General features: G+C 44.2%; 1 protein-coding gene across 1 annotated transcript in view; it reads left to right on the top strand.

Moving 5' to 3' along the window:
• The window catches only part of Slc22a4 (solute carrier family 22 (organic cation/zwitterion transporter), member 4), a gene marked incomplete at its 5' end in the record, with an annotated part of 66,175 nt that continues 51,796 nt past the window's right edge, over positions 1 to 14,379 (top strand). The window contains 1 exon segment of the mRNA XM_013508300.1: positions 1 to 122. Coding sequence (XP_013363754.1) covers positions 1 to 122 — 122 coding nt within the window.

Below are 14,379 nucleotides of genomic sequence, written 5' to 3' on the forward strand. Positions count from 1 at the left end.
ACTTCTCCGCGCTCGGGCTGGAGCCGGGCCGCGACGTGGACCTAGGGCAGCTGGAGCAGGAGAGCTGCCTGGATGGCTGGGAGTTCAGCCAGGACGTCTTCCAGACCACCATCGTGACCGAGGTGCGTGGCAGCCCGTCTCGGGGTCGAGACTGGGATCTGGGAAGAGAGCACCCTCCTTGGGTGTCAGCCCCCCCTTGGACTCCCTGGCAATACTTAGGTCGGCGTCCTACCCCGCCCTGTCCTCTCGTTACCTAGCAACAGGTGTGCGGTCCTGCAGGCTCATTCCGAAGCTTTTCTGTGCAGTGTAGGGTGAATGCAGAAAGGAGCACTGTCACCAACTGCCTTTTCCTTTCCGAGTTTCATAACAGATGAAATTATTTCCTAAGAGCCTAGAGTCCCAGCCCAGGCTACGGAGATGTAAACAGCCTGAGTCACCTTCCTACCAGGGATGAAGAGGGGGAGTGGAGGACTCTGCTGAGCCCAAGTGCAGTCACAGAGAAGGGCTCCAGCCCGGAGGCCCAATTTCTCCAAGAGGGAGTCGATCCCCACCCCCACCTCGCCTCCTGCTGGTTGAGTGCAAGAAACCACAGGAGGCGGAACCCGGGCCCAGGCATTCGTGGAGAGACAGGCTCGCTTCTCTGAGCCTAGTGCCACTCGGGTGGGAGCCCCCACAGCACCCTCACTTGGTGGCAGGTCCCCTAAATTTCAGGCATCGGAACCACACTCTGCCACTGTGTTTTCTGGTGTGTATCTGATAACGATCACGCCCTGCTGCTGAGAAAGCGTCCTCACCAGCTGCTGGTCTTCCCTGCGGCTGATCAGGCAGGTAGGATTTCCCGCCTTTCGGCCCCTCCTCTGCTCTGTGTTCTTCCTAGAGATCTGCAAAACAGGGCTCTGCTGGTTACTTATCTCTCTCCTGCAGTGCAATGTGGCAGTCATCAGACCGTGCATCTGGTCTCATCCTGGGCCCTAGGGTGTAGACGTCTGGGGTTTGTCGTGTCCTCAGAGCTCAGACGCCCACGGGGCACAGTGGCTGTGTTACAGAGAAGTTAACATTGATCCGCCCAAATTCAAATAATGGCTTGAGCCCAAATTCAAATAATGACTTGCTTTCTGTGTGATCTGTGTGGGAAAAAATTACCCTCTCTGTGGAATAACAGGATAAAGAAACACTCCAAGAAGGAGTGGCAGAATGTGAGCTGACTCTGTCCATGTAAAGAACATGGAAGATTCTGGCAATGGAATTCCTACAGTTGAGGGTAGCTGGAGCTCAGAGGACAGAAAGCAGGCACGCATATAGGTCCAGTTCACAGGCATATTGAGGTGCTGACTTTATTCTGAGGACAGTGAAGAAACAGCAAGGTCAGATTTGTGTTCTGAAAAAGAGCTTGCTCTATCTGCTATGTAAAGCAAGAAGACTTGTGAGGAAGATCTAGAAGTCACCTGTGCAAAAGCATGGTGGTCAGCAGGGCTGCTGGCCGTGGAACCTGCAGGACTGGTGAAAAGCAGCTCAGGTTGTGAATCGCCTCTGGATACCTCCGTATTAGCTCTGTGTCTTCCCTCTGTCTTGTCTGTGTCTTCCTTGGGCCCTGAAGTGGCTATGTTCTCTGGCTTTGATTCCCTAGTAGAGTCTCCTAGTTGGTCCAACCCTGCCCACACTTGTAGCACTGGGGGGATCTAAGGCTGGAAGGCAGCTGATTCCACCTCAGTTCCTGACATGTCCTCAGCACCCGAGATGGAGGCTGGACCTGCTGGCTGCCATCTTCCCAGACAGCGGGGCTGACCACTCTGCTTTTGTTTTCCTCACTGGCTTTGTTCACCTCAGGATGTGAAGAGCCAGTGGCTACTGGCCTCCAAGTCCCTATTCACAGGGGCCTGTGGGCCCCTCTAGGAATGGACATCCCATACTCCCACGTGTGCACCAGGATCTGCTCTTCTGTGTGTTTTGGCACTGGGGGTGATGGGGTCCAGGACAGTTTCCTAGGTTCTTGTGCAAAAGGAATGAAGACCTGAATGTGGTGTGTGAGGGTAAGAAAACCAGGGAAGTTCGTTAAGGCAATAGCGCACTCTGAGTGAGCGGGCTCATGCCAGTGAAAGCAGGGCAGCATGAGCCCAGAGGGCATATGGTATAGGGGTAAAGTTGGAGTCTTTCAGAGCAGGATTGACAGGATGCTGAGTCAGGTCAGCTGTGTCTGTTGTTCTGTGATTCACTCTGTTATCACTGGACAGCCAAGATGCAGTTCATATGCAGGGATTCAGTGAGCTCCAGGTGAAAAAAGGTTACTGTGGGTCATGCAGGCGGATCTGGTGCCCATGAGTCATGGTTTGAGATTTTGGAGTTTTCTGGGACAGGATGGTAGCATCTTTGTTTTTCTTATCTCTGCCTCCTTGTAGTAAGCCTTTGCACAAAGGTAGGGGGTTTGCTCTGGGGCATTGCCCGGGTACAGGTGGATGGAGGGGGTTGGCGCCATACCGCCTAGTTGTAGTATCTATATTAGTCATATTTTTGCCCCCCCAAGTATATATCCAGAAAAGAAAAACGTATAAATATTTTAATACTAAATTTATTGAGACATCATGAGGTGAATACCAGTTACCTTTGGCCTCTACAATTACAAGAGGTACAGAAAGTGCTGACCATCACCTTGCAGATATTCTTTAGTACAGCAAACTGCTGCTTGGGTAACCTTGGTCGCTGAGATTGCTGCACATGCATTCTCAGTTTCATCTCCAAGGGCCGGAAGTGTGGTGGGTTTTCTGTGATATCTGACATCCTTTAGGGTCCCCCCATATGAGGATAACACCATCTGTTGAAAAAAAATCTTACTATTATTTTTCTTTTCCTGAAGTGTGTATATATTTTTGGCACACTCTCTCTCTCCATCTCTCTCTATATCTATCTATCTATGTATCTATCTCTATATATATGCATTCAATTTTAAAAGAAGCAAACTCTTACACACTACAACATGGATAAACCTCAAGGACATTGTGCTTAGTAAAATAAGCTAGTCACAGGGGTCAAATGTGTGATTTCACTTAGGCAAGTTAGGAAGAGGAGTCACTCAGAAACAGCAAGTAATAATGCTTACCGGGGGCTGAAGGAAGGGAGGCACGGGGCGCCGTTGTTTAATGGGTATCTAGTTTCCAGACTGGAAGATGAACACAGTTCTGGAGATTGATTCCACAGCCATGGTTAAGACAGCGTAGATGGCATATTTTATATTATGTGCATTTTATCACAGTTTTTAAAACTAAGGGTCATAACGGTGCCCATCTCACCTGTGTCGTTGGGAGGACTCAGGGAGCCCGTGCCCCTGTGGAGGCTGGGTCTCATGGTAACCAGCACAGCGCCCGGCACCAGTACATGGGTGCTGTCAGTGGTGGTGAGCCGTGGTGAGGGTAGGACCGGTCACCTCTTGCCTGCTTTCCTAAGGCCCGTGTTCATCTGGTGTGACACGTGCCTGGACTTGTGGGAGGCTGAGCCCTTTTCCCCCAAAGAGTCATTTCCCCACCAAGAACAGGACAGAGGTCCAAACTTATGCTGACTTGGCTAGTGCCAGTGGAAAAAAATATCCTAACCCCCCTCCACAGGGTGACGCCCACAGTCCCTGACAGGTCTCTACACCCTGGCTGTCCTCCGATGTGTCTCTGCTCCACCACCCCCTATGCCAGGATGTCCCAGTGGGCATAAACTTGCAGGAGGACCTGGCCCTGACACCCCTTACCACAGGAGGACAATCAGCCAGGAACCAAGGATGGCATGTTCTTCCCCAGAGATGCCTTCCGAATGGCAGGAGGCAGGCATCTGGCCTCTGAATTGACTCACATGAGTGTATCTGTCTACGTGTGTATACACATGTACATAGGTAGTTTCTTCCCTTAATGGCTATTTGTGAAATCTAATTCATTTATCCTGTGAAGGTAGTAAGAATCAAATTTTTAAACTTTATTTCAAAATAATTTTTTGGTATATAGCTTTTTGAAACAGTCTCACCATGGAGTCCAACTTGGCCTCGAACTCGCTGTGTAGCCCATGCTGGCCTTGAACTCCTGCTGTAGCCTCCCACATGCTGGGATTGTAGGCCTATGTCACCATTCCCAGCCTTGATGATGAGTTCCAAAAAAGTTATGAAAATAATGTGGAGACTTCACATATACCCTTCACCCAGCTTCCCCTGCTGTTAGTAACTTAAGTTGCCCATAACACATTCACTAAACTAGAAAATTAACAATGGTTACAATAGCATGAAACTCATTTTCCCACTTTCTCTGTTTTAGGGTCCAATCTAGAAGCCCACACTATACTTAACTGTCATGTTCCAGTCCCCAATCTGTGATAGTTCCCTAGTCTTGCCTTATCTTTCACGAGCTCAACATATTGCATGAGCTCTCTTGATGAATGTCTCTTAATTTGGGTTTATGTGACTTTTTTTTAGATCAAGTTATGTTCTTTTTGGTAATAATGCCATAGAAGTGATGGGTTCTCAGGGCATCGTACCAGCAAGCACACGACGTCCCTGTATCTTAGTTATTAGTGCTGCTAACCTCGGTCACATGGTTACATTGACATCCGCCAGATCTCTCCACTGTAAGTTAGTGCTTTTCCTTTCATAGCTGGTAAATAGCTTGTGGAGACACTTTGAGATAAGACCAAATCTTGTGTCTCCTTAATTTTTACCCACTGATTTTTAACACCCATCTCTAGACCTGGATGGAGACTGTTATTCCTGTGGTGTTTGTCTAGTTGTGGTTTGGAGCTATTCTGGAAAGAAGAGCTTTCCTACCACACTCATTTATTGTTTATATATTATTAATTTATATCAGTACAAGCTCTTGCACATTTCTTTTATTCCATCACTTATCATCTAATACTTAGTTATTTTGTTGCTCCGACTGTCCCAGCTTGAACTAAATTATCTTTCACTTTAAGGAAAATGAATGTAGAAATGCAGGGTAAAGTCCTTCGGCTGTCTCTGGAGTCACGGGTGGAAGAGTCTGTGTTCACCACGGCGGGGAGAGTGCCAGCGAGACCTGGTAGCGAAGTTAGCTACAGAGTTGCGGCTGGGCAGGAACAGGGGGAGGGGCAGGTGGGATCTCAGAAGGTTCTGTTGAGGAAGAAAGAGACCCTAAGCATCCCACGCTGTCTAATGATACAGTCTTTGCATTGAGATCCACTGCAGTGTTCAGACCTTGATGTCCATGGCCATAGCTCTCCACAGCCCTTCAGTTCCACAGACCCCAGAAAGCAGAGACGTTGTGTGTGAGCAAGCTCAGATGCCTCCCACCCAGGGCTAAAGGAGCGGGGAGGGCAAACCAGTGCCATGCTTTGCAAAGGGCCTGGTTTACCAGCAGGACGTCTGGGTGAGCAGCAAAAGTAAGCCTGGGGGTCTGAGTCTGGGGTGATCTTGCCTCAAGCATATCCTCTTTCCCTGTGGAACATCATTAGGTAGCTTTAATCCCCTCTGATGCAGTCGCCCCTCAGGTATATGTGCCCTTAACACAATAAAGCTCTCAGCAAAGAGCCTGTACCTCTGGAGGCACTAGCAGTGTGCCACCTTCCCTGAGGCCTGGAGTCAGCACGCATTTATTCCACCCACTGCCCACACATGGGCCAGGCATTGGGAGCGGCAGGCAAGGCAGTGATGAGACTGCCTAAGCCAGGCGTGTGGCTGGCTCCGCGAGACTTCATACGGCAGCTGATCGGAATGGGTCTCCTCTGGGACCCAGGAGGGCCGGGCAAAGGGGAAGACCTCAAGCTGAAAGAAGTGTGCAGTGATTTCTGTCGGGCCGCAGGCTGTCCTAGAATACTGCTGGCCAAATCACCACTATCTGGCAGTGTCACTGTCAAGATAGCCAGAGTGAATATTAACCAAAGGGCCCAGGCAAGTCCACACTCAGACATGGCCGCTGGCAGATTCCAAAGAAGATAAGGAGGTGGATTCTGCTCTCTAGCCATCCCAGAGAGACGTTTCTTTCCAGTCAGTGTTTCAGACAGCAGATTTTGCCAGAGATCAGCTAGGAGACTCGGGGCCTCCCCTGGCTCAGGCCTGAATGTGCTTCCCCATTTGTGTGTCAGCAGCCTCACCTCAAGCAGTCTGCCTGTTGCCCCTCAGGTATGTTCCTCTGATGCAGCTGCCAGGATCTCAGAATGCACATTCGTTCCCAGGCTGCTTCCCCCGCACCTCCTACCTGGCCTCCAGAGAATCAGACCCTCAGACAGAGCCTAAGGGTTTACAGCAAATGAGAAAACTCATTCAAGAAAGTCTACTGCCGGCGGCTAAGAAGAGTCTATGGCCTGGAGTCCCAACCCTCCCTTCCCCCCTGCTTTCCCAACATAGAAGACGGAGCTCCTCTCTAGGTGGCTGTGTCCAAGAAAACAGAGTTCTCTTTGCCCTCATATCACAGTCCAGAATACAGTGTGTCCCCAGCATGGCGGCAACCCTCACCCCCACCCCACCCATGCATTTCTTAGCTCTGAGCTGCAGAGCCTAAAATTCTGGTGAGTACATCCAGGAGACCAGGGGGTGCCATTCCTTGCTCAGTCCCTACTCAGATAGAGAAGCTGCTTCCCAGGTGCCACAGGTGGAGAATGCAGGGGCCTTGGACAACTCATTCATAGGTCACATGTTTTATGTGGGGAGAGGCAAGCCCAGAAGACCAGAGACTGCCTCCTACACTCAGTGTCCTACTCAGGAGAAGAGAAATGGGCTACTTTTGCTGTTCACTGCTCTGAGGCACGGCTGAGATTTTGCCCAGTGGGGACAAATCGTCCGAAAGAACAGAAGACTCTGAAACTGTGCCCACAGGAGCTAACTCTATTTGAAACAGAGGGCATAGAAGGTCAGGCCTAAGATTGTTTTTGAAAGTAATGGAGATTTCGTAGACAGCAACTAAGAAGAAACTGGTAACTTCAGCAAAGCAACAACTAGTGTAGGTTACCTAGTTTACCAGAAAGAATCAGCAGAAGAGATTTGTAAGAGTAACCCTTTCGAACTCAGAACAACCCTCAAAGATTTGCCTAAAAAAGTACCCCACCCAGTATCCTAATTAGAGGTAGCCCAAGGTAGTGGTAAACATCAGCAAAGCTGAGTTGTATTCCGTTAGCCCAGTATGCAAGTTTATAAAAATGAATGAAAGAAATTACCTAGGCTTGTGTTTCTTCTATTTAGATGAAAATGTTGAGCTATAGATTCCAAAAAGTTTGCCTATTTTATATTATTTCATATTATACTTACGTTTTATTTTTTTTTTCAATACTGGGAATCAAACTCAGGACCTTGTGCTTGCCAGGCAGGCACTTGTGCCACTGAGCTATATCACCAGCCCTTCTACTTATGTTTTAAATATTATTTTGTATTATATCTGAATTTTCATCTATGTTTAAATACCTGATGCCCCTGCAATATGAAGTTAGGCCACATCTCCTTATTACAACTCTTAATTGAATATTCATATGATTGACTTAAAATTTGAGTTTTTGCTACAGTTCAGAATCTGTACACCATTAATAGATTTAGAAAAAAATGTGTAGCTTTTATACTATACTGTTTTTAAAGATTTCATTATAAAGGGAATATCCATCATCTATGTTGCCACTTAAAATATCAAACAAAATGCATAGATTTTTTAATAAAGTAAAAAATCCTCTGCTTCTATGAAAGGGCTTGACTTCAGCTGGGTTGGATATTGTGGGACAATTTATGCCCTGGGTGACTGTCAACAATAAAGCAATCACTCAGCAATCAATGGAGCCCAACAGCCAGCTGACGCTTACAGAAGCAAGTCAGCTTAGTAGAAAGATTGGGAAAAGGGGGTGGTTGTTATCAGTGTCCAGTTTCTATAACATGTTCTCTAAAGTGGCTAGATTTTGTTTGTTCATGTTTTAATGAAAAATTTAAGACATGCAAAGAAACAGGAAAGTGTGATCCAGTCATGGGGGAAAAAGAGCAGGCAACAGAAACCACTGGAAAAGGCCACGTGTCAGATTTCACAAAGACTCCAAAGCAGCCATTGTACATTTGTTTAAAGAATTAAAGAAAACTATGCCTTTAGAAGTAAAAGAAAGTTTGAAGATAATATCTCATAAATGCAGAATACCAATAAGCAAATAGAAATTCTAGGATAACAATGTACAATAACTGAAATTTAAAATTTACCAGATTTAAGAAAAATTTTACCAGATCTTACCAGAAGATTTGAGAAGACAGAATAAAGAACCAGCAAATTTGCCCATACAGGGTTGGAAATTATGGGCTCCAAAGAACAGGAATACAAATATTCTTACTACAAACGTGTACTAATAAAAAATGAACAGAGAAATGTCTCAGAGAAATGTGAAATATTAAACATACCAACATATGCAGAGTGAAACAGTTTAAAGGAGAGGAGACAAAGGACCGGAAAAAATAGTCAAAGAAACAATGGTTGAAAACAGTCCAAGTTTGATGAAAAATATTAATCTACACATCTCAGAAGGTTAATAAGCTTCAAGTACAATAACTATGAACAAATCCAGAATCTGATACATCACGATAAAACTACTGAAAGACAAAGAGAAAATTTGAAAGAAGCAAAAATTATAACTTGTCACATACAGGGGAACTCCAATAACATTAGCTTTTGACTTTCTATGAGAAATTATAAAGGACAGAAAGCAAAAACACTGGGTGATTACTAAAAGAAAAAAAAAATCAACTAAGGATCATATATCCAAGCAAAACTATTTTTTGGAAAGTTAAAAACATTCAAAATACATGAAAATAAAGGATTTGTTTCTAGCGGTGCTGCTTTACAGAAAAAAAATTTAATAAAAAATTCCAAAATTCTGTGTCCAGAAACGCATAGAATATCACTGAAAGAAATTAAATACCTAAACAAGTGGAAGGATATCCCATGTTCTATTCATGGAGCAGAAAACTTATTGTTAACATGGAGTAGTGTTAAAATATTCCCCAGATTGATATACAGATTCAGTGAAAAAGATGTTCATCATCATTAGTCATTAGGAAATGCAAATCAAAACCACAATAAGATACTTCTTTATACCCAGTGGGATGACCAATATTAAAATAACACACAATAACAAGATTGTTACTACTATATGTAATGCTAAAGTAATGTTTACTATAAGTGTTACTGTAAGTATAATATGTAGGGATGTAGAAAAATTTAAACCTTTATTCATTACCATTGGTACTGTAAAATGATGTAGCTACTTTGAAAAGCAGATTAGAAGTTCCTCTAAAGGTAGAACATAGATTTACCATGTAACCCAACAATTCCACTACTAAGTATATACTCAAGAGAAATGAAAAGTATATGTCCATGCAAAATCTTATACATGAATGTTCATAGCAGAGAGTGGAAATAACACAGGAATCTATCAATTTAGATAAGTAAAATGTGGTATATTGAGTAGATGGAATATTATTCAACTGTAAAAGGAATGCAGTACTACTAATTGATTTATAACTGCATGGACGAACCTTGAAAACACTATGCTAAATGAAAGAAGCCAAAGTAACAAATGACAACATATTATATAATTCTATTTATATGAATGGATTCCATAAACAAATCCATATAGTCACAATGTAGCTTAATGGTTGCCAAGGACTGGGAGAATAGAATGAGGTGTGTCTGTTAATCCTTTTAGGAATGGTGTAAAGATTCTGAAATTAGATACAGTAGTGCCAAAAATTGTATAACTCTGCATATATCAAACACTACTGTACACTTTAAAAGAGCAAATTTTATAACATGTAAATTATATTTAAATAAAGTTTGTACAGAAAGCATTAAATAGTCAGGAGTTTTTCTTATTGTTTTTATGTTTGTTTTATTTTGCAGATGGTCAAGAAATTTCCAGCCTTAAGTCACAACCAAGTTATAAAGAAGGAACTGGGTGGATGTATATTGTATTAACTATTATTATTACTCCCCCCCGAATGAAAGCTAACCATGGTAGAACACTATAGAAATCCATTTTTCATCTTTAAATGGACCATTGCTAATTTTCCATTTACAGTCATCTCTGGGATTAAAGTCCGTTTATCAAAGGATTTTATACCTTGTGGTAAGAGCTTTTCTAGTTTTAGTAATTTAATGGAAGGATTATTTCTAAGAATCTCTTTGATCTAGTGAGGTTTAAGTGTAAAATGTTTGCTTATTCATCTGTGTCTTTTAAGTCATGGTTTTGCTTAGCACAAAGGCATGAAGTAGGTAGAAAGGGAACTGCCACAAGAGACCTACAATGTATCAGATGTTCTAATTACATTTGACGTATAATGCATGAGATGCCCTAGTTACATTTCCTGTCCAATGTTCAGGATAAACCCAGAAGTGTAGCTGTTACTTCTTTAAAGGTAAAGATGCAGGCTGGTAGAGGCGAATCAATGCCCAAAGCCGCACACACAGAAGGGGCAGAATCCAAGGAAATCTGTGCTCCTTGCTCAACGCCAGGCTGCCTTCCAGAGCCCTCAGTTCTAAGCAGAACTGAGCTGACACACTTATCTTTATGGCCCTTTATGGCTCTGATAATGGCTGTACTTTGGCTACTTTGAGAGTTCAAGGTTGAAAGTGAATTTCAGAGTACAGTCCATGGTACTCCCCAGCCACAGAGCCGCACATTTTCCAAACTCATTTTTCTGTTACTCCTAACTGTCCACCATTCATTCATTAATAGCTTGTTAAATATCCATTACACGCCTAGCCCTGTGTAATATGTTATTTAAATGTGACTTTATGGATGACTCTGATTTTGGAATGCTCCCTCCAGTGAAAGATGATGACACACACCTGTGATCCCAGCACTCAGGAGGCTGAGTCAGGAGGAAGAGAGGCCTTTCCCTCCTTTAGCCAGAGGGCAAGTGCAAAGGGACCCAAAACAAAGCACACAGGACTGCAGAACTCGTGCCTGCGTGTGTGCACACATGTTCTGTCCATAACTCATGCATGACCTAGAGCTTTATGAAGGCAGGGGCTGTGTCTTTGACCTAGTCAATGCAGGGTCTGGCCTGAAGCAGGTACTCAGTGTCATCTGAAAAAATGATTAAGCAATTCCTTTGATCTATCCCCCGAGAGAACCTGGGCTGCTCCCTTCGTTGCTCTGTGCCCTCATTTATCCATTAGTAAAATGAGGAGGAAAAGAGAATGCATCCCACATAGCGTGAAACAATGTAAAACATTCAGTAAGTTCTCAGTACACTAAAGCTGTCATCCTCTTACTGTTACTGTTGGGAGGCATGAGGGCCTTCTATGCCAAGAATACATTTCCATCCCTATGACCTTGTGGCTAGGACCTTTGTCTCTTAAAGTGGAACTGAAAACTGGGCATGGTGACACACACCTGTGATCCCAGCACTCGGGAGGCTGAATCAGGAGGATCACGAGAGTTCCAGGCTAGCCCAAGCTACATAGTGAATTCAAAGCTGGTCTGAACTACATAGTGAGAGCTTGTCTCAATAGGGGGCAAGTGAGAATATATCTCAGTGGCACAGCACCTGCCTGGCAAGTGCAAGGTCCTGAGTTCAAGTCCCAGTACCAAAAAAAAAAGGAACTGACAGACATGTGACCCAGCTTTATGGAGCTCGCTTTGCTGTTTTGTGAGAACTTTGGTCTGAGGCCCTGAGGATGGTTTCGATGTGTATCCCCAGGATCCCCACATCCAGTGCCTCCCTCTGCATAGTGTGGGCCAGCTATGGGTTGCCACACGGCACTCTTTCCCCAGGGGTGGAGGATAAGCTATGCTTCAAAAATGCTAGCCTTTGGCTAACAAGAACAGCCTGAAGCAATGCCAGCCAGCTCCTCACCAGGGCAACCATCAACCTCTGAGCCTCTGGCACATGTGTGTTTGTGTGTGTGCACCTGCGTGTGTGAAGACCTGCAGGGATAGCTCCAACCCACCGAGAACACCATGCTCTCTTCCTGGACCTGCTGTGTCACACTGTTAGCCACAGCAAATTCTTTGGGTCCTGGCTAATGGGATCCCGAAGACACACCCCTCGTATCTCAAGGATCTGGGGAAGATACTGCCTGACTCCCCACACCGGCTCTTCGGAGGAAAGGGCTTCTTTGGGAGCTGCACCTGATTCATTCAACTCCAGCCCCCAGGAGCTATAGCTGGAATTTTGCCTGCCAGTCCTGTGTCCTGTTACCGGGCTCCTCACAGCTTTCCAATAAGCATAGAACTCTCAAGGGTGAGCGCAGCCCTAGCACAACCTCTGGGCAAGCCGCGAGGCCTACCTACCTTTCCCAGGGTCTCCGGAGGAAGATGGCACCCATAGGAGCCTGAAACAGATGGCCACTGCAGGAGCATGACCTGCTCCTGTGGAGCAGGGTGCTGCTAGGGCTTCTTGGACCCCTCTCTAGGGCGGGAGCTCAGAACCAGAGCCATGGCTGCACAGGTTGTGACTGGGAGCTGGCTCTCACCTTGCCCTTCCCAGTGTGGTGGGGAAAATAATTCCCAACCTGTTAGATGTCACATACGCTGAGTTTGTATTTTTCCATATCAAAGGATGGATTTTGAGGACAATGGAAGTTAAGCGTAGAAAAGATTTATTGAAAGAAATCTCCTCAGAGACAAATGAATTCGGAAAGTAAATTGCTGCTGAGGCTCTTGGTCCAAGCATGTTTTATACAGCAAAACCACAATGTGGATACAACATGAGTAGCTATGGGTCAAACTACAATCAACCTGTAGGATTATAAGTATAGTTGCTTAGCTAATATTGATCCAGTAGGGAAGCAAGACACATAGCAAGGGTATTTGATGAGCACCATTAATTTTTGTTTATCCATAACTTGTAACATGGAAAGAACAAAGGCATTCTTGGAAAGGGGTGGGAGGGTGTGTCCAGATGTTCTGGTCCCCAGCTGTGCATCTGATGCCTATCTGGACCCACTAGCCCAGGTGGTGCTAATCACAGTCCCTCTGGGGCTGCTGTTTATCTCCCTAGGAAGGCTTGCAGGCCCAGCTCTCTCCAAATTTGCCTCCAGCCAGAGTCTTTTTTTATTTTAAAGATAATTTTAAAAAACAATAAAAAGATACAGAATTTCAAAACAAGATGATAGGGAATTCACAATGGTTATTATATTGCATATTGTTATCTTCAAAGTAGTTGCTCAGATTATCAAATATAGGCATGTAAGATTGGTCAAACAATATAAACGCTAACTGTTCCTTTCAGTAGAAATTAGCAGTACAATTATCTTAGCTATCTTGTCTGTATATATATATATATATAAAATTTTCCTTCTTTCTTTTCTCCTTTCCTCCATCCCAGTTCTTTCCTTTTGAGCAGTTTCTTTCCCTTTCACAAAACTATTGTACCTTTCAGATCTTATTTACTTTTTCAGTTTCTTACCCTAGGGAGACAATATGGTGTTCACGCATGTGGGTCCGATTTATTTCACTTATGAGTGTGGTCTCTAGTTGCATTTATTTACCTACAAAAGCCTCGAGTTTATCTTCCTTTATAGATGAGTAATACTCCATTGTATAAAAATGCCACATCTTTTTTATCCTTCCTCAGCGAATGGACATTTGAGGTATTTCCAAAATTTAGCTATGACAAGTTGTGCTGCTGTAAACATGGGTGCACATATATCGCTGTATGATGTTTTCAGTTTTTCTGGAAAAATACCCAGAATGGGAATAGCTGGGCTGAATGGGACCTCTAATCCTAGTTTTTTGAGGAATCTCCATGCTGATTTCCACAGTGGTTGCACCAGTCTACACTCCCACCAACAGTGGAGAAGTGTTCCTTTTTCCCCACAGCCCCTCCAGCGCTTGTTGTTGGTTGACTTCTTGATGACAGCCATTCTTTCTAGAGTGAGATGGAATCTCAGTGTTGTTTTAATTTGCATCTCTCGAATGACCAATCATGCTGAACATTTTTTCATATATTTATTTACTTTTGTATTTCTTCATCTGAGAAGTGTGTATTCATCTCAGATACCCATTTTTGGATTGGGTCTTTGAATTTTGGGGGTCTGATTTTTTAAAATTCTTTTTTTTTTGCTGCAAACTATCAATTTATGAAAATAACAAAACATTTATCAACGTGAAAAGGATCAGGATTCAGTCTCATCAGCGACCTTATCTGGATCCTGCTCAGCAGCCTCCTTTTCCTGCTGCTGTTTCTTCCAGAGCTTGGCCACGGCCAGCACCTTAAGGTTGGGCTGGTTGGCAGCATCCTCGGGAAAGATGTAGTTATAGTATTCTTCCCAGCCTGCATCAGACCCATCATCTTTGTATGTTCTAGATAGAAGTCCTTTGTCTGAGGGACAGTTGGCTAAATTTTTTTCCAAATTCATAGGTTTTCTATTCACTTTGTCAGTGATTTCTTTTGATGTGCAAAAACATTTTAATAAT

This window comes from Chinchilla lanigera, unplaced genomic scaffold (assembly GCF_000276665.1).
Source record: "Chinchilla lanigera isolate Chin_1 unplaced genomic scaffold, ChiLan1.0 scaffold00007, whole genome shotgun sequence".
NCBI lineage: Eukaryota > Metazoa > Chordata > Mammalia > Rodentia > Chinchillidae > Chinchilla > Chinchilla lanigera.